The sequence below is a fragment of the Curcuma longa genome, chromosome 11, assembly GCF_044706935.1.
Source record: "Curcuma longa cultivar G26 ecotype Majalengka, Jawa Barat chromosome 11, ITB_CL_G26_1.1, whole genome shotgun sequence".
In the NCBI taxonomy this organism is placed as follows: Eukaryota; Viridiplantae; Streptophyta; class Magnoliopsida; order Zingiberales; family Zingiberaceae; genus Curcuma; species Curcuma longa.
Window position 1 is genome coordinate 31,137,238 of NC_133871.1, and position 19,700 is coordinate 31,156,937.

Consider the following 19,700-nt stretch of genomic DNA (forward strand, 5'->3'; position numbering starts at 1 on the left):
CAAGTGATTGTCTCTTCATGTTCAGCCATCTTTTAAGTTGGAGATCGATCGCATCCACATGAATAGGATACCTACCGATACTTGAGAGACAATGGGCTTAAAAGCACCATGTGGTAGCATTATATATGCATCCTTGTCGAAGGAAGAGGAAAAGAAGTGAAGTGAAACGAGCACCGACTAGTTCCTTAACTCCGATCCATGGCCAGAAAAGGCCACGTTGAATGTCATCATATTGGTAAACGTTTCGCTCAAAAGTCAGACGATGGATGTGACAGGGATGAGGGCAAAGATGCAGTGAAAATTAGATGCTCTAGTCGTACTATATATCTGAGAGGGACTTGATGATGACATATTAGTGAATGCTCGTAATGTGAATCCATGTGAAACTTAATTTCTTAATTGCAGTGACATATACATTTAACCGGAAACAGGTTTAATGAATAACAAAAGGTTTCAGGTAACAATGACAGAGACATTTCAGATAAGCATTTTTCAGCAATCATTTAAAATGAAACATCTGCAGAAGTAGGAGATAAGTTGCATGGTGTAAACATATATTGAGTTACACTATCAGAAACAAAACAATCCACAGCATCTGATGCCTTTTTCTAGTTTCAACATTAGCAATCAAATTCTAAAAGCTACACTATCGACTTTGTCCGAACCAGAAACTGAGTTGACAGACACAGTGGAACCAATAAGCCAAGCAAGTTTAGTAGAGGATACAAAAATGTGCATATATAATATAAGCAAGCAGAGATGCATTGCAAACCCCTAGCTCTTGTTGTGGATAAATGAACAAAAATTATGAAGCTAAAGATGCCAGTTTTTAGAAACTGAAGAAGATTAGAATTAGATATGCATGAAAACAAACAAATGGAAGTTGGTGTATGACCATCAAATAACTTGAGGATACAGTTTAAAAGAGTCATCTTCTAGCAGTATTGGAAAAGAGAACATCCTTTCATGTTAAAAACACAACTTCACTTCATGAATCCGGAGATATATATCAGCAGTTGCCTTGAACTTAATTTTAGGGTAGAGTTTGATGTATTCTAGCTACTTTAATAATTCTGATATGTACCTCTGAACAAGCTGAATATCTCAGTTCGACATTGGAATGGGAATAGTTACACTGAACTATACTATTCGAATAATAACAACTCGGATCACCAGCTAAGTGCTCTAGCACACTATCTAAAAGTGTTAGGAATTGGCTATCGAAATCTCAGACTTATCTTTGGATTATTGCTCCCTAGGCATATCGATATCTTTGGCTTTCTCCTTGAGCATTTACTTTTCTCTTGATGATCCAGTTAGAAATCTATACCAACATTAAGAATACAGCTGGAAGTATAGTATGTATTAGTGTATAGCTTTGCATTGAATTCTCTGTGGTAATTAGGCTTTATTCCTTCATTCAGGGACCATTTCATAATCAGGCCACGACCATGTCAGATTAATTTGACAGATATACTTAAATAGTCCTCTGAATCATATACGACCTGATGTTCTTCCTGCTTTTACTTATGATATCCAAACCATAGATGTGGCATGGCATTAAACCAGCTTACTGCTTGGATGAGATTAATAACTCTTGAAAATTTATGGGAGGGGACATGATCAATGCATGGTCTGGGAGCCATGATTGTTCCTATGGGTGCTAGCTTTGTTTAGCCATGGCCGTTTCTGTGGATGTATATTGACTGTGGCAGTGTTTCCCACTGAATGAAATTAAATGGAATGAATATGACGCGTCGTATTTATGCCATTCATTACTCCAGTAATTTAGTGTTCAGATATGCGTATTAATGTTGTACGTGATACCAATGAGAAGGGTGACAAATAGGTCAAGTGATTCGGTTTGGCGATGAAGATGAATCAAAGACTAAAGTTACGAGGTACAGTTGTACAGGGTGGAATTACTCTCCTGGGCAGGGACCCTGTCAGGTTCGTAGTTTAAGTGAACAAGCTCTTTGATTAGATCTTTGCTATTGCTCATTCATTAATCATTAATGCTGTCTGTCATCACGAAGGATGCTGCTCATTTGAATACTTTCAAAGAGTCAAATAACAGAAATGAAGCTTAATTTGAATGACTCAGAGGTTATGAAAGATCTATTTTTATTTTTAAAACGCAAAAAATAGATTCGCTCTTATAAATTAAGCAACTCCAACTCCTTGTTTGCATGATAGAATCTTACCATTGATAGCTAGATTCGCAAGGATCGAAGAAAAAACGTTTAGAAGGCACACACAGGCCAGTGTACTCTTTGAAAACTTTGCCTGTCGTCGTTCTTGTTTATGCAAGAGACGCGCTACTTTTAAGCTGACGCGCTAACAAACGCAGGGGGGTCGGACAGTGACGCCCCAGGCGACCATCTAAAGAGGCCGCTGAAACCACGAACACGGCCCTGCATCTGCGTATCGAATATGGATGCTGTCTCCTTCCCGATCACTGACAACCCTAAATGTACTCATTAAACAAATCCAAAACAGTGGCACTGGCAGCAGACACGGATGGATCATCGGTGTGGGCGTAGCCTTTCGGCATGAGCAGGAGAGGCCGACTGTACGTGATCGGTGATTCTCCCGTGCGTACTACCGGCAGAAAAACTGCATGCCATTTACGACTCCCACACGCAAGGCACGCCCACACGCAGCAGCCCTGATGCAGACGCAACTCTGTCTTACCACACTACTCACCATGGCGACTACAAAACGTCAAATCACGGGGAGTTACAGCGTTACATAGCAAGGAAATTAAAATAACACGGTAGATCTACTTAATCACACAGCGTTAGGTAATTAATTATCATGCTAAGTACAGAAGCAGCGCGGAGCAAGCAGCTCTCCCCTGTTTTGAAGCCGAGGAGTCGGGTGGTGATGTAGTGAAGTGGAGTTAATTAGTAGTAGGAGGAGGAGGAAGGCGGGGAGGCGGCGCCGCCGAGGGGGGAGGGCGGAGAGAAGACGCTTCCGCGCCAGAGGTCGGCGAAGGCGCGGAGGATGAGGTGGTGGTGGCGGGGGGAGTTGAGGGAGAGGAAGCGGTGGAGGAGGTCGTTGAGGTCGTCCCACCCGTACATCTCCTTCTCCACGATCATCTGCACCATCGACTCCTTGAACTCGAGGTACGGCTCCGACGTCTCCTTCACCACCGCCACGCTCTCCTGCGCCGCCCGGCCCTCTTCCTTGCTCCTCGGCCTCCGCCTCCGGTTCCTCCTGGGCTGCTGCTGCTGCGCCGGCGGCCGCGGTGCGGACGGCGGCGAGGGAGACGAGAAGGAGGGGTCCCACGACGACCCGGAGCCGGCAGCGGCTGCTGTGGTTGTGGAGAGCTCTGTCGACTTCAGCATGGTCGTCTTGGAAGAGGAAGAGCGGGAAGCAGAGGAGGAGGAGGAGAAGGAGAAGAAGGACGCGAGCGTCGACCTGCGGCAGTTGCATCCGACATCCACCACCACCGGGTGGCGGAGGTGGATCTTTCTCCGTCGACTGTAAGAGGATGACATTGCGATGGGGGGCGGAGGAAGCGGTGGCGGTGGCGGTGCTTTAAGAGAGGATCGACGAGGGGACGGCGAAGGTGGTGGAGCTATTAATGGAGCAGAGAAGCGGAGGCGGGCATGCATGTGAAATACAATAAATAATCAAATTAAAAGGGTGTAACTAAAAAAAATACAATTTCGACCTGGTCACCGACCACGTGTTCTTCATAAACTACATGTATCAGCAATCCTTTTAATCGCCGTCGATCATGAGATCAACGGCCACATTCGAGCTACACAGTTTAATACGATGACAGTAAATAAACAACAAAAATTCAGGAATTTAAGAGAACAAAAACTTGATAGAAAAATTGCATTTAGAAAACTATAATCTGGATATTATAAACAATTCCCTCGATCTGCCTAATTAATATTTTTGTTAATCAGTTGTCAGAAACAAGTCAGTATGCGTGAAGCTGCAAGGAAGTATCTGAAAATTAAGTGAGAGGACAGTGGTGAAGTAATTAAGAATCTGCAGATCCAAGATACGCTCTAAATCTAATCTTGTTTATTGTCTCCCGGACGATAAGCAAGTTATTTAACTTTAGATTTATTAATTATATATGATGGCACACGTCGAGCTTTAATTGGGAAACAAAAGGTAGGTGAAGATATATAATGCGAAGAAGTGACTTGAATCCTCGAGGACACAGGTTGTGAATGAGAAGGCTATGTGTTATGTTCATGGGGAGAAAATATCAGAGTTTGTCTTCCCCTTATGTTGCTGTCTTATTTACTTTTATGAATAAAAAAGTATTGCATAAGAAAAGATTTTAATCATAGAAATAATCTCTTACAATATAATCTTTCTCTGTGATTCTTCATTGATTACATAATAAAAATTGGTGAAAATTTCTCCACTTTTTTTAATAAAAAAGAAAAAGAGAAACATATTCCATCTGAGAATATTGAAGAACACAAGGGCCAAGCTTGCTACTGGACTGAGAGAACAGTTGGGCCTGGCCTTAGTACTAAATGGGCCGGTTCTGAATAATTTGTGAAGTTGAAATTTTGTTTTTAATCTCGAGACTCGTTTATTTTCATTCTTTAGAAAATATATTTATTTTTCTAAGGAAATAAAAATTATCAAAATTTTCTATTTTCCCTGTATTTTTTTCTTATCCTCTTTTTTTTCTAACTATTTTTATATATAACTCGTATCAAACACACTGAAGCAGTAATTCATGGTTTAAAAACTGCAGAACAATTGGCTTGATTTAATACTACCTTCTCTCGTCTACATTTTGATTGTATTGCAGGTGATCCATTCAGCCCGCGCAAATGCAACACATAACCATGGACTCGATGCAGACCGTCTCCTAGTTGGTAACCTGAATGTTTCAAGCTACTTATAATAAGTGAGATCCATTCGCCATTTCACTATTTTGTTATCCTTTTTTTTCCCTTTCTCGTAGCTGAAGCTTTTGTGGGGAAAGGTGTGTATTTTAAGCAAGTATCATACCATGCTAAAGGTAGGTCTGGTATCATGGAGAGGCCCCAATGCCGCTTGACGGTGGTGGTCAGGGAAACCACTCCCGAAGAGGAAGCAAAGATTGCAAAGCTACGAGTCAGCAATTTCAAGAAGTTGACTAGGCAGGAGAGGCAACTCATGCCGCATAAGCTCATCGAGACAACTCCTAAATGGAGTCGGAGGCGCAAGCAGGCTGCTACAGCTGCATAATGGTGCAATTCTGTGTTTTCCTTCTATTACTCTTTTAAGAGATGGCAAAACTCGTGTTGAATTGTTTGCGTTTATAGCATCTGCTGTCTCAAGGCAGCACTCATGCTACATCTTCTTCTTCTACTACTTTGAGACCCTTCTAGCTCTTTTATTTCGGACTAAGAAAAGAAAGATCTGTTTCACTTTTTATTTGTTTTGGTTTGTTCCCTCTAACAAGTCATTTGTCAACTGAGTCAAAAAGAAGGCTTTAGTGAATGATTTTTCTTGCAATACATCTCTCATGGAGCTTAATACATGATTTCCTCTACTTGCACACCATTGACATACATTAATGTGTGTTCATGGTAGGCTTTGGTCCCTGGTTAGGGCAGTCAATGACAATGGCTCATTTCTCTCTATGTTATGGTGTCTCTTCTTCAGCAAAAAGTAGAATCTACCATCTCAACGGTCTCACACGGTCGACCCACGACTATGTAAAGAAATAAATTAGAAAACTACAGTTGATCACAATAGAAAATATTGTTTCAGCTTCATCGAAATTCAATTCTTTCTCACTTAACAATTTTACTTCATCATAACCCACTTATAGTGTCTCTTATTAATGCATGTTTTAGGTTTTACATCATATGAATTGCATGTTATAATTAGTGCCTCAAGATATATTTTGTCTGACATATCTCTTTGTCGATCGACAGAAGGTGTAACGTACAGCCCTAAACCTGGAGGACCACACAAGATTTCTTATTTAATATATAGCTTAATTATCTTTTCTGAAACTGAACTGTTGCTGCCCAACATTAAAGATAATTGAAAAGGAGATCGCAAGGTTGTCAGGGTCCTTTTGCGTGTAAAGAGCTTCGAAAGATCGAACTAAACTATAGTCTGCTTTAAATACAAAAGAAATATCCAAATTTAATGATCTCGAGAACCTAGTAAGTCGTCGTCCAAAAGAAACTCTCAGGAATTAATTAATCCACAAACTGATGACAACAAAATAGAGACAATAAATCAATCGAACAGTGTCCCACGCTGAAGTGCAATAAACACAATCATACAACACACAGAAATATAAATTATTCCAGAATCATATATCGCAGTCCTCCTCAGAAACACATGTCAAGAACGCAGCAGCAACACAAGGCAGCACAACTGCAAAACAAACAGAATGAATCGACAAATAAACAAACTGTAAATTGCAGATGCTGTTTTTGATTTAGGAAAAAGAGTTACGTACCATCCTCTCCAGAATCCATCTCCGCGGCTGCTGGTCTCAACTGGAACCTGCTGCTGGTTCTTGACGCCCTCCATCGTCGGATAGCCCTGCGGCGGCGGCGGCACAGTCGGCGGGTAGGCCTGCTCCGGCGGGGGATAGGCTGCCAGTTTTCACACAAACCATCGATCGTCATACAAATTTAAGTACTTAATTCAATAAACGAACAAGTATTAATTATTAATACCTTGAGGAGGAGCTTGTTGCTGATCGAAGTGGCTCATTTTGAAACTAATGCAGAAGAAGGAGAGGTTCAGAGGACGAGAGTGCTGATGTAGAAGAAGAGAAGCTAAGGCAGAGATGGATTACAAAACAGAGCGAGGCGTATTTAATTTATAGATGCAATGCAAGCACGCTTCAATTCGATAACTTAGACGGAAAGGCAAGCTGCACACGCTTCGACTGACGGGTCAAAGAAGACGATTTGTTGGTGGATAAACAAAACGCGTTCAATTTATCTTTGTAATCTATTTTGTAAAGGTGGATGAGATGAGAGCTGTTGCAGTTGACACCTGTTTAATTGATACGAGGGGAAAGTTCGATGATAGCACTCAACTTCTCCATGGATTCGACAAGTGGCATCGACCATGTTTTCTGGCAGCTTCAACAACTTCTTCTTGTCCCCGGGGCAATGATACAACGGTAGGACATCCGAGTTGTAACCCAGGGACCCGCGGTTCGATCCCCAACTACGACATATTTATAAGAATTTTCTTCTAAATGAGGAACACAATCAAAGGATGTTGGGCATCTGGATTGGCCGCCGTATGCGCTTTCCGATTTACCTTGGTGATCGGTGGGAAACTTCCGTGGGACCGGACCGGCCACCCCCAGGGATTGAGTCCATGAGACTGACTGGGATTTATCATCATTTTTTCAACAACTTCTTTAAAAAAATTGTGTAGTGAGATAATAGAGTATTTAATTTCAATTAGTTAGCAGTGATGAGGGGAGGTTGTTAATTTGGGAAGGTGAAGAACTGAAACAAAAATCAGTTTCTAAAGAACACTAATCAAGGTTTCAAACTTCTAACAAATTACCTCCACACTAATTACAGTTTCAAAGTTCTAACAAATTACTTCCAAAGATATGGTGCAGTAGTAAAATGTTTAAAGGAATAATTAAGAGGATCAAAATTAGAAGAATTTCATTAGAGATAAATATATATTCTAGAGATTAACTTTGGAGTGTGTATAAATTGAAACAGAAGTAGACATCTACCTAATATTTGAAAAAAAAAATCTAACAAATTTATCAGATTCAAGTACAAATGTGATCTTAAGATATCAAAAATCTTTTCCAAGAGTCATAGTGGGATCTAAATAGGAAACAGACATCTAATTTAGATGACAGCTCTTAAATATGATGAAAGTTAGGAACAAATATTATGAACAAAGCCAAATAACTTAAGCATTACCCCACTTGAGCACTAGCATGACACCTCTAGTGGACCCTTGGCCATTTCTCCAACAAATATGATCTGAAGTATAAAACTATTTCAGTAAAATTATTAATTAGGATTCAAATAGGAAATGTACATCTGGTTTAATGGAAAAATTAGATGATAAGAAGTGGGTCTGTCAATATTTAGGATGCATAATGACAAGAAAATTGGGTGTGATTAATCCAACATTGAGCTCACATCTATACTCTTTTATCCTTGTTTGGTGTCCATTCAAGCTTAATTCTTCCTTTCTGGCACCTTCAAATATGTTTTAGATAAACAATAGTGTTCAGAACCTAAAATAGCCCAACAAGGCATGATCAAACCCATAACTTCATTGAATAAGATCAAATGCATCGACACAACTTATTCACTCCTTTACATTTGGAACGACATTCAGATTCAGTTAAAGCAACTTGTTCCAGTTAATTAAGTTCTTCATCAAGCTCAAACTTGGCCAAGTTATACTCCTTAAAACACCCTGTTAAATACTAAAAAGCATAGGATATATATATATATATATATATATATATATATATATATATATATATGAGAGCTCATCAATAGTTGGAATTTTGCTTCAAGGAAGAACAATTGAACAACCTAAAAATAAAATTTTGAAAGTCAATCAAAGGATGTTGGGCATCTGGGTTGGCCACTGCGTGCGCTTCCGGATTTATCCTGTGGTCGGTGGGAAACTTCCGTGAGACCGGGCCGGTCACCCCCAGGGATTGAGTTAATGCGACTAACTTGGATTATCATTTTTTTTTTAAAGCCAAACATAAAGCTTTAAAGGACACCATCAAGATCTAGGATAAAGAGGACATCAAACATAAAATCCCCCCCCCCCCCCCCCCCCCCCCCCCCCCCTCCACTTTCCTTTTGGTTTTGTCGTCAACCACCCACAGCAAAGTACATTAGATTTAATCTCGTGTACAAATGTCAAGTATCGTCTAATTTACAAGTAAATGATCAGAAGAAAACCACAAGGTAATCAATTGGCAAAATTTGCAGAAACCAAACCGTATAAGTTTAGTAGGTAGATTAAAGTGATCGAAGTAAGTTAAAACGACAAGGCAACAATAGGGCCAGTCACCAGAATTAATCATTGCAACTGATAAACAAGAACAGAAATAATAAGATCTAAAGAGAAAAGTGATGCTACTCCAGTGACTAAAAGGATTTCCTTTTCAAAGTTTGTCTTCTCGACCATGATTGTTAACAATGCACTTTTTTTAATTATTATTACTACCAAATCACCAGATCAACAAACAATAATGAGAGTTTGTCTGCTAATTAGCTCTGGTAACCTCAATACATCATCATAATTGCAATAGTTACCAACATTTTGAGGTTTGTGGGAAGAAAAATAGAAACCATCAGTCATGAACAAAAAATGATGATTAAAACATGGTTTGTGGGAAGAAAAAAATGAATTTTTTCTAGAGTAGATCATACTGATTACACGTATTTGGAACCACTCTGACATAGTAGAGTTTGTTCTCACTGCATCAAACACCGAAAAGAGGTTAAAAAACAGAGAGCAAGGAAAGTTTACACTGCCGTCCTCCTCTGCCTTCAGCGCAGATTAAAAGGTCGGCAAAGCAGGGGACAACTGGCCGCCGTCGGCCGGGATCGCACGGAAGAGCTCCTCGAGGGCTGGATCGGCGTCCGAGGCCGCGGCGGAGGAAGAGGAAAGGAGGAGAAGGAGGCGGCGGAAGAGCGGTACCGGACAGGGGATCCGCAGCACGCCGCCCTGCCCGTAGCCGTACTCCTGGGCGGACCGGCGGAGGAGCTCGACGAAGGCCGGCCGGCCGAGCAGCTCCACCCGCACCGCGAACGGCTCCATCTCCTCGCCGACTTGCACCGGCACGTGCCCCCACGGGACCCGCCGCCGCCGCGGCGTCCTCGCTGCGAACGGCGGCTGGCAGTCGGAAGCGTCCGCCACCCTCGAGCCCCGCCGGATCGGCCGCTTCATCCGCCCGCAAGGATCACAATCCGAGCAGATCAACGCAAGATAAAATGCTCGAATCCTCTAGGGTTCGGGAACCGAGCGCGCGATGAGCACGACAGCACAACGAGGGCTTCTCCAGGTCGATTTATATCGCTTTTCGACAAATCTAATTCCAACAACAACAATTTTTAAATTCGATTTATTTTTTTTAAAAAATTGGCATGAAAGGGACTACGGAGAGAGTACGGACACGAGGTACCTGACAGCCACACTCTCGATCCCCGCTTCTTCTAAAACAGCAAACAAATATCCAACGGCTGCCTCCTACGATCTCACACTATCAGACGGTCGACATCTCTTCAATATGGGCACCAGGCACGAGGGAACCTACGGAATCCGGATCTGTACCTTTCCGTAGACCCGCTAGTACGGTAACTGTGACGCCGTTCCTGCTGGGTCGAGTCACGTGGATGACCAGGAAGGGCCCCAGTAGCACGTTACCTAATTTATGGCGTCCAGTAAACCCCAACTGACCAAATTAGACATCATCGGAGACGTCCGTTTTAATGAATATATCAGTTTTAAAATTTAAATCCCTTTCTTAGTATTACCACTGGAGTTAACACTTATCCGATACAATTTTAAGAAGATTTCCACGTCGAGAGAATATTGATAATTAGATAATGTTACATTTTTTGCATGGAATAAAAAATAAATAAATGATTTGGTGGCATACGTAGATGGCGTAGAGGGCTATTTTGGTCATTTGATAGGTGCGCGTGGGTAACGGTGGTGGGCCACAGACATGCCGTACGGACGGGACGCGGGGGTCGTGGCGGTGGGTGGTGAGCTGGCATTACGCGCGTTCGTACGGCCGAGCACCGACCGTGGAGTGACGTGGAATCACACCGATTACGTGGCTGGGTGCGGTGTCGGGTTGGTAATTTTACCCATTGAGTTATATATATCCATGATAAAAATTATTTAGATATTTAAAAATAAATTTTAAATAGCAAGTTAGCACATCGCCATCGTCAAAATTTAAATCATAGATAAAAAAAATTGAATAATGACAACATCATGTTAGAGATTGATATCTTTCTGTATTACATATGGTTGTGATGCCAAAATCTATGTACTTTTACAATATTAATATCTTTTTTTTTATGTATTTATTTATTTTTGATCATTCAAATATCTAACTCTTATGATTTGATTAATTTTAAAAATGAACAACTCAATCTCACAAATCACTCACCAGACAAATTTAGATGTGTGCAATTGCACGCGACTCCTTGTCTAACAATCAACATCCTATATTTTTATATAGGGCGCGGAAGTGCCCGGATCACTTCTAGACATCCGACTTGAATGATTGACATTTTACTAGATTTGAGATAAAAAAAAAACTACTAAGGACGAGGAACTTTCCGGGATTGCTGACTCCAAACAAACCTAAGACAGGCTCATTTTGTTCGATCTGTGTCGACAACAATTGAAGGAAGAAGACTTTGACCTCAAAATTAGTTGAAGGACGACGACTTTGACCTCAAAACTGATTGCCTTCCGGTTCATTCTAATCCATCGCCACGTAAACTGACTAAACAACAAAATCAATAGTGAACATAACTCGATGATCATCTGTCTCTTAATATTTCATTAACGACTTACCCAGATGCCGTCTCGACTGTTGCGCAAAGTCTTCCATTGACCCAACAATTGACTTGGAAATTAAACAAATAGCCGACTGATGAAGTCAACGAAGGAACGTACGTACTCTTCTCCATCGTTCAAACATCCTGCAAATTCCTGATCGAGCTACTAATTAGGTTGCCGACTTGTGCCAATTGCTGTAATTATAAATAGACGCACCGAAAGAAGCTAATTCCACAATGTTTTGGAGGAGAAAGGAGAAGGCAGCAGTGTACTGCGAGTTGTGCATGGAGGAGGAGACTCTGAATAATAGCAGTTGCAGCAGGAGCAGTCGAAGGAAGAAGATGAAGAGAGGGTACGTACCGGTTCTTGTGGGAGAGGACGTCGATAAAGGATCAGAATGGCTGCAGAGATTTGAAGTGCATGTGAAGGTGTTCAGAGAGCCGTCCATGGCTGCTCTGCTTGCCATGGCGGAGGAGGAACTGGGGCATCGCAATCGGGGGGTGATCAGGATCCCATGCAACATCGAACACTTCCGGCAGATCATGTCTATGTTCTTCTTAAAATCTAGCTAGCGTTGTGCTTTGTTTGCCTTCCATCGCAGCGATTAATGGTGAATTGTTGAACTTTTTGATGCGTGGAAATGTGTTCGACGCCATGTTTTTTTTTCTTGCTCTGTTTCCATACATCCAAACCCACACAACAGTACAGTACATGCTTTTCTGAATCAAACTAATTAAGCGAAACAACGAACAAACTTTTCGATGCGTCGTCGAAACTCGAAACATCGTCGGAGATCGGCGGCATCGATCCAAAGATAGCATTACTGACAGTGATAACGCCAGGGTTCTGGCTGCTGAGGCCGGCAATGGCGTTCCACAGTGTTACCAGGCTTGTGCTGAGGCCGGCAATGGCCACAGTGTTACCAGGCTTGTCGAAGCCACTGAAGAAGAAGTCGCCGGCGGCGACCATCTGTGCGTCCTTACAGGAGAGGCCATTGACCAAAGCTGCGAGGGGAGAGACAAGTGAACGTGAGGAACAGAGCAGGTGTTGTAGGTGAGAGATATTGAGTTATTTTGTCTTCCTTTTTTTGTTTTTTTTTTTCAAAAAGTAAAATAATAAACCAATTAAAAATAAATGTTTTTTAGGGGATATCTTGAATATGTGAAAGTAATAAAATAATTATTTAGGGAGTTATTTGATTTTGTTTTGTAATTGTAATAAACGAAGATTAGATCGTGGAGAGGAAGAAGAAAAGATGTTAAAGAAAGAAGCCACTCGTCGGCCATTGCCCTCATTCTCATGCCCTTCTCTTGCCTTCCCTATAAATACCGTTCTTTTCCTCTCATCCTCAGCTCTCTTCCCCATTCTGCTTGCTTCCATGGTTGGTTTAACCGCTGACCTCTTTAGGCCAAATTCTGTGCCAATATCACCGCACGCGCACGAAGAAGCCAAGTACTTTCGGACCCCCGAGGTTTTTTGTTCGGTATTCGAGGAGTTTAGGGCCGCAATCGAGCCTGACAGTCCGATCCCAGTGTGGGATTGAGGGTTTTCGCCTCTTGCGACCTCTGAGTCGATGTTTGATTGGGGCTGTGCTTGGCGGATTACGCCCCTCTCCCTTAGGTCCAGGATCCTTCAAAATCTTTGTTTTTTAGTTGGTTCGGAGGCCTTGTTTATGCTGCTGATCTAGGTTTTTCGCCTTCTGTTACTCTACGCTGCTTTGTTAATTTACCGATGATTCTTGATCGGCAAATCGGACTAGTTCATGGTAATGGTCCGTTGATTGCAGGAATTTTGAAAGAGGAAAGAAAGTCGATGACTTTGGGGAGATATTTAGTTTGTGTCTGTTGAATTTCCATAGGGGTTATGGGTTGGCTTTTTCTTTGATGTTTAGGCGATGTGTTCTAGAGGATATGCGTGCTAATTGCTTTCTTTGAGCTATTCCCCTATTGTTTCAGATAAATTTTTTGAGGAAAATGGTTTTTTAGTTGGAGGTTCTGATTAGATTGCTTATCCTCTAATAGCATTCTATAGATAATGTGTTCCTTCGGAGCATTGTATGTTCCTTGGTCTGATGTAATTGTTGGCTTAAGATAACTCCTAGACAATCTTTTTGGCAGGAAATTACTCTCACAAAGCTGCAACCCGGTCAATGTGCGTGGCTGCATGAACTTTTTAACATGTCTATTCTTCTATTGTCTGTTTGGGTCATCATGTTGATCAAGCTAATAAGTATTGAACTTACATTGTATATTACCTTTATATCCATACCTAGCAAACACTAAAGAAAGGGAAAAAAAATCAACACTGGAAGATCTGTTCAACTCCAGTCCACTTCTAGTCATCTATCGTTTTTCAGCTGTCAAAATGACTTCCTATCACATTGCTGTCTATGCCGAATGGATGACCTAAGAGACGCCATAGATTATAAGTTGTAAACGCTAACTAGTAGGAGATATAAGTGTTTGATTGGACTATGGAAAACTATCACCTTAACATGATAATTCACATTTCTAAGCTTGATAATCAACTCTATTATTCTCATGCTGTCTTACTCATGTTGGGACATCACATGAAGTTATTTTCATGTGCTAACTGTGTGAGATAATTTTTATTAATTATCATAAAGTTTCTGTTGTTAGCTGAGGTTTGTTCCTACTGTTAGCTTGTAGGCATGAGTGTGATTTGGTCAAACTTGTAGGTTTTAAGAATATTGAAATTATTCTTCCTTTTTGTATGCAGGAATTCATTTACATATACTGGACCCTAAACCATCATGACAATTGAATGAATCTTGTCTTCTGTTTATAACTCATTCAAATATATCTATATGGGCTGATTCTGGCATTTCATGGGAGGTGTTGAAGATAATGAACCACCATCAAAACGCGTTAAAGCATCCTCAATAGATTTAGAGAGCCTTTCAAATACTTCATCAGTTTTAGGGTATATCAATCCTTTGGGAGGCCAAATGGCGAGGCCTTTACCATCCCAAGGGAGAGAAGACATGATTGGTTCTAAAGGAGTCGTTAAGAAAGTTGAATTTGTCAGAATTATTACCAAGGCCCTCTATTCCCTTGGGTATGAGAGAAGTGGAGCAGTTCTGGAGGAAGAGTCAGGAATACCATTGCATTCATCTGCTGTGAGCCTCTTCCAGAAGCAAGTTCTTGATGGAAACTGGGATGGAAGCATGATCACATTGCATAAAATAGGGCTTGAAGATGAAAATATTTTGAAGTCTGCTTCCTTTTTGATTTTAGAGCAGAAGTTCTTTGAACTTTTGGAGAACAATAAGGTAATGGAAGCATTACAATCATTAAGAAATGAGATCTCTCCACTTGGCATTAACAAAAAGCGGGTGCACAAGCTTTCTAGTTGCATTATATCTCCTTCGCAATGTATCTCACTTGGGTTTGCTGGTGCGGGAACAGAGATTTCAGATTCACGGACGAGACTTCTAGATGAGCTGCAGAACTTGCTTCCTCCATCAATAATGATACCGGAGAGGAGGTTGGAGCACTTGGTTGAACAGGCTCTTAATGTTCAAAGAGAAGCTTGTTATTTCCACAACTCTGTTGAAGGTTGTCTCTCATTGTACACAGATCATCAGTGTGGAAAGGACCAATTACCTTCTCAAACAACACAGGTGGGAAGTGTTCATTAGTGTGCTATTTATATATTTGATTCTCTTGTATTCAAGTACACAAATTTCTGAAGTCTGGTAGTCTATACCTTCATTCATATGTTATTTTTTTGAAGCTATTTTGCATTGTTCAGAGTTAACATTTATGTGCATATGTTTGCTTTGGGAGTGTGCGAATAGTTGGATTATTAGCAATATGTTTATTGATAGATTATTTAATTATTTAAGTCAGTTCAACTATTTGTCTTTCTGAACCATTTTTTCCTCATTGTGACAGATATTGCAAGAACACCATGATGAAGTATGGTTCTTACAGTTCTCCAACCAAGGAAAGTATTTAGCATCATCATCAAATGATAAATCTGCAATTATATGGGAGGTACATCTTTTTAGAATTTGATGCAATTAGTTTGTCTCTCAGTGCAGTTTTTAAAAAATCACTATAATTGGTATTTACTTCTTCAAGAGTCTCCATGTGCTTAGAAGTGAAACAAACTTCATTTTCTAGAGTCTCCTTCTTAACTAATTGAATTTCATGATTTGTTTCTCAAACAATTGGGTTATTTGCATTGCCTAAGCACAGTAGTGTTTGAGGAATAAGTAATATCCCTTGGTTTGAAGCTACAGATGTTGAGCATTATTATGTTATGATAAAAAGTCAACTTCCTCATGCATGGAGCTTTTGTCAAGATATTGAAGGACTCCTAGAAGTTGAGTGATTTGCATAGAAAGTTTGTTAAAGATGATATTATGATTTTCTGTGTGATAAGTGTGGTGAGGTCAGTATTGTTGGTTGATCTCATCATTTTTATTCTCTTTTAAAAAATATTAGTTTTTTCCTTTAAATAGTTGGTTATAGTTGCTATCGTGTAGAAATGCAAAGGACCAACTTCACAATGATGAATGCCTCTCTCTCTTATGTTTTTCAAATGGATGCTTTTAGTGATTATGATGATAGAAAGAATATTAAAATAAAGGAAATGGAGAGAAACCATGGTGGGTTTTAATAGAATCCTATAATCTATAGCATATAAATATATTTATTTCCCAACAAAAATGTAAATGAAAATTTTAACTATTATTGGACACAACTTTTTTTTGTCTGTCTTACTACTCTTCAAGAAAGATCACCCCAGACTCACCTCTTTAATCTCTAAAGTTGTGGAAGAGTTGGTTTGGGCTCCTTTCAGTGCAAGGTTGATTTTTTGTGCTCTGTTACCAGCTGATGATGTGTGTTCTAAGGAATTGAGTAGTAGAATAGATGAGAAAGAGAAGAGAAAGTAAATAAGAGAAGAGGGAGGAAATGAAGGTGGGGTGAGAGAAAAGTAACTTATTCTAACTGATGGCTCAACCAGGTACAGGACTGATCCTTTTATATAGCTAAGCATATCTATAAAGTTGCTAGATTTTTGAACAATTTAGATATAAATGCAATACAAATTCTTTATATTTCAACTACATTCAAGGGCTTGAAAATTGACACAAGTTTTTTGAGTGATAAATTCTCCAGAATTTCCATGCTAATCTTTGTGTTTCCATCTCCCCTCTGGATATTCTAGGCCTTTGTGTACTTATTATCATCTGCGCTTTGAATAATTCATTCTGAAGTTCTTCAGAGTTAGATGGTTCTTTATCATTTCGTGTAATTGTAATTGTACTACTATTTGTGCTATTTCACATCACAGTTGTTTCAATATTTACTAAGCTAGTAAATTAAGCTTTGAGTTTTTTTCCCCTCTTCCAGCTGCTTATTTTTTCCCTTTTCCTCCAGCTGTTGAGGAGCGGTTTAGAATATGAATAGACAAGTTGGTTCATCTAACAAAATCTTAAAGTAATTGTACTTGAGCAGTACTGCATTTCTATCCTGCTTTGATTTAAAGAGAATTCCATACTTGTGATCCTCTGGAAAATTTACTTTCATCATTTGTAGATGGCATCTAATTTGACACTGTTCTCTGATTGTTCTTATGAAATTTCGTTCAATTTGATAAAGGTTGGTTCTTGTTGGTTAATCTTTGTGTTCTCATAGTCGATATTTTGTTTGTTGTTTAGTAATTACAGTATGTCATTGCCACATTAGGTTCAAGAAAATGGAGAATTCACTCTGAAGCACAGACTAATGGGTCATCAGAAGCCTGTCCTAATGGTTGCTTGGAGCCCTGATGACCGGCGACTTCTAACTTGTGGACTGGAAGAGGTTGTGAGATGTTGGGATGTTCACTCTGGTGAATGCCTCCATGTCTATGAAAAGCCTGGTCTTGGTCTGATATCCTGTGGTTGGTTCCCAGATGGAAAACAACTTTTTTGCGGTGTTACTGATAAGACTATTTGCTTCTATGATTTGGCTGGAAAACAACTGGATTCTTGGAAAGGACAACGAATTAGCAAAACCTCTGATGTTGTGGTCACAAAGGATGGTAGACGTTTTATAACTTTATGCAGAGAAACAGCAATCTTGGTACTGGATAGGGGAACAAAAAATGAGAAACTGATAGAAGAAGATCAAACAATCACTTCATTCTCTCTGTCAAAGGATGATAATTTCTTACTCGTGAATCTTATAAACCAGGAGATCCACATGTGGAGCATAAAGGATGAGCCAAAGCTTGTCACCAGATACAAAGGTCACAAACACTGTCGTTTCCTGATAAGGTCTTGCTTTGGAGGGTTTGAGCAAGCTTTTATCGCTAGTGGAAGTGAAGATTCACAGGTATGCATCCACCACTAAAAGAACCCTGAATGCTAATAAAAATGGTTTGAACTAGGTAGGATCTAAACTCCATGGGTGCTTAAGAGTTAAAATTTTCATACTCCCTGCTATTGGTGTGTGCGCAATTGCGGTTTAATCAACTATTCTTAAATTTTAACATTTACTTTTCCTTTCTCTAGGTTACTCTTGTAGGATAAATTATGAAATAATATGTATAGAAGAACTAGATTTTTTACTCTTTTATCAGAGTGCACACAAATTTCAGAAATTAAAAGCGCTTGTTAGATTAGGCTGCTATTTCCAATTGGACAATTAGAGAGGCCTTCACCACTAGGATCTGTAATAAGATTGTTCTGATATTTCAATCACTTAAATGTCTAATGCCAGTACTCTATGTTTTGTATCCTAAGAATGATATTATGTCATAATAAAAAAGTCTGATCAAACAATTAAGAAATATGAAATAGAAGTTAATATTGATAAAGTCTGTTTAGGTCATATACACACCCATGTGTTTTTTATCACAAGCTCGGAACGATGTCAATTGCCTCTTATATCTTTTCCAGGGACCTATACCTCTGTAACTTCTGATCCACATTGAACTGCATATAAGTGTGCTCCAACGCCCATTGCACTTATATAATAATATTATCTCAATTTACTTACTTTTCAGTAAAATTTTATATATATCATTCCTCATTATTTACTGCATAGCCTTTGATCTTTAAATTGAATTGTTTTTACACTTGATCTTGGATGATTCTTGTTGTCATATATATAGTTGAGGTGTTTTATTTGTTGATATTTTGCTATTAGGTATATATATGGCATCGAGGCACCGGTGATCTCGTAGAAGCCCTTGCTGGACATTCAGGCACTGTCAACTGTGTCAGCTGGAACCCGACAAATCCACACACGCTAGCATCCGCCAGCGATGATCACACAATTCGCATCTGGGGACTAAGAAAGGTCGATCTGAAGCACAAGCAGTCCCACAGCAATGGAATTTTTCGTCAGTGCAACGGCAACAGTAAATGAGCAAAAGATGAAACCAGTCGAGTGCTCATCCTCGACTAAAATGCATTGCTTGTAAATCCTCAACTCTTTGGCAGCAAATAGCACTTGCCCTTGTAACGGTACAGTTGCTATTTGCTGACACTTTGAATTCGTAAGGTGATTGCTTTAATTGAAACGAGATGAAGTTCCAGACATAAATATATAAATGGTTCTTTTACTTCTCGTGAAGATGCAGTTTTCGCCCTGAGAATAACTCTAATGTCGATCGGTGAGGTCATGAACTTTAAGTATATGCCAGTAGCTTTTGTGTTTGCCTCTGTAAGTGATAGTTAACTTGTGTCTGGTCTAAGCTCTAATTGTGGTTAGTTTGATAGTTTCTTGGCTCAGGTCATTTGGCCTAAATTATTTTCAGTGAATGTAGTGAGCCATGGCCGACTGTTGTTTATTTACATAATACATAATTTTTACATTGTTTCTTGATTAATATCATTCTTGACTAATATTTATCCTTTTACATGTCTTTTATATTTTATCTATCAAATAAATTCATAAAACAAGATGATTTTTACGCTCGGGGGAGACTATCAAAATCGCTTGGGGCCAAACAACAAGGTCTTTTAAGGGGCTATTTTAAAAAGTTAAAACTATTTAGGGGCTTTTAAAAAATGCTAACGTATTATCGTGAGATTTTGACTATAAGATTTCTTTTTGCCTAATTTTGTTTCTAATCTTGTTTCAAGACACGTGTCAGTGTTGCAGGAGATTGGCGGCTTTGCAAGCTGATCCTCGAGT

At 39.8% G+C, this 19,700-nt stretch overlaps 5 protein-coding genes across 8 annotated transcripts; 3 read left to right on the forward strand and 2 right to left on the reverse strand.

The window, feature by feature from the left end:
* Positions 1–2,906: 2,906 nt before the first annotated feature.
* On the reverse strand, positions 2,907–3,503 carry LOC141839718 (uncharacterized). Its single transcript, XM_074727534.1, has one exon. It carries the CDS (start codon positions 3,501–3,503, stop codon positions 2,907–2,909), a length of 597 nt encoding a protein of 198 aa, XP_074583635.1.
* A 4-nt stretch (positions 3,504–3,507) lies between these two features.
* Positions 3,508–5,217, forward strand: LOC141837574 (uncharacterized). The gene is made up of 3 exons (XM_074724955.1): positions 3,508–3,612; positions 4,796–4,862; positions 4,952–5,217. Exons 1-3 carry the CDS (start codon positions 3,508–3,510, stop codon positions 5,215–5,217), a joined length of 438 nt encoding a protein of 145 aa, XP_074581056.1.
* A 4,207-nt stretch (positions 5,218–9,424) lies between these two features.
* LOC141841904 (auxin-responsive protein SAUR71-like) lies at positions 9,425–9,950 on the reverse strand. The gene has a single exon (XM_074730100.1). The coding sequence runs from the start codon at positions 9,907–9,909 to the stop codon at positions 9,520–9,522; it is 390 nt and encodes a 129-aa protein (XP_074586201.1). The 5' UTR covers positions 9,910–9,950; the 3' UTR covers positions 9,425–9,519.
* Positions 9,951–11,777: 1,827 nt separating this feature from the next.
* On the forward strand, positions 11,778–12,113 carry LOC141837575 (auxin-responsive protein SAUR71-like). Its single transcript, XM_074724957.1, has one exon. The coding sequence runs from the start codon at positions 11,778–11,780 to the stop codon at positions 12,111–12,113; it is 336 nt and encodes a 111-aa protein (XP_074581058.1).
* Positions 12,114–12,795: 682 nt separating this feature from the next.
* Positions 12,796–19,136, forward strand: LOC141840341 (WD repeat-containing protein 26 homolog). Of its 4 annotated transcripts, none has more exons than XM_074728301.1 (5): positions 12,796–13,306; positions 14,281–15,184; positions 15,459–15,560; positions 17,262–17,891; positions 18,708–19,136. In XM_074728301.1, the coding sequence occupies exons 2-5, from the start codon at positions 14,390–14,392 to the stop codon at positions 18,927–18,929; spliced, it is 1,749 nt and encodes a 582-aa protein (XP_074584402.1). In that variant the 5' UTR covers positions 12,796–13,306; positions 14,281–14,389; the 3' UTR covers positions 18,930–19,136. The 4 variants fall into 4 exon arrangements, with proteins under 4 accessions (XP_074584402.1, XP_074584401.1, XP_074584400.1 ...); XM_074728300.1 differs by having other exon boundaries at positions 12,796–13,228; XM_074728299.1 differs by having other exon boundaries at positions 12,796–13,161.
* The last annotated feature ends 564 nt before the right edge of the window (positions 19,137–19,700 follow it).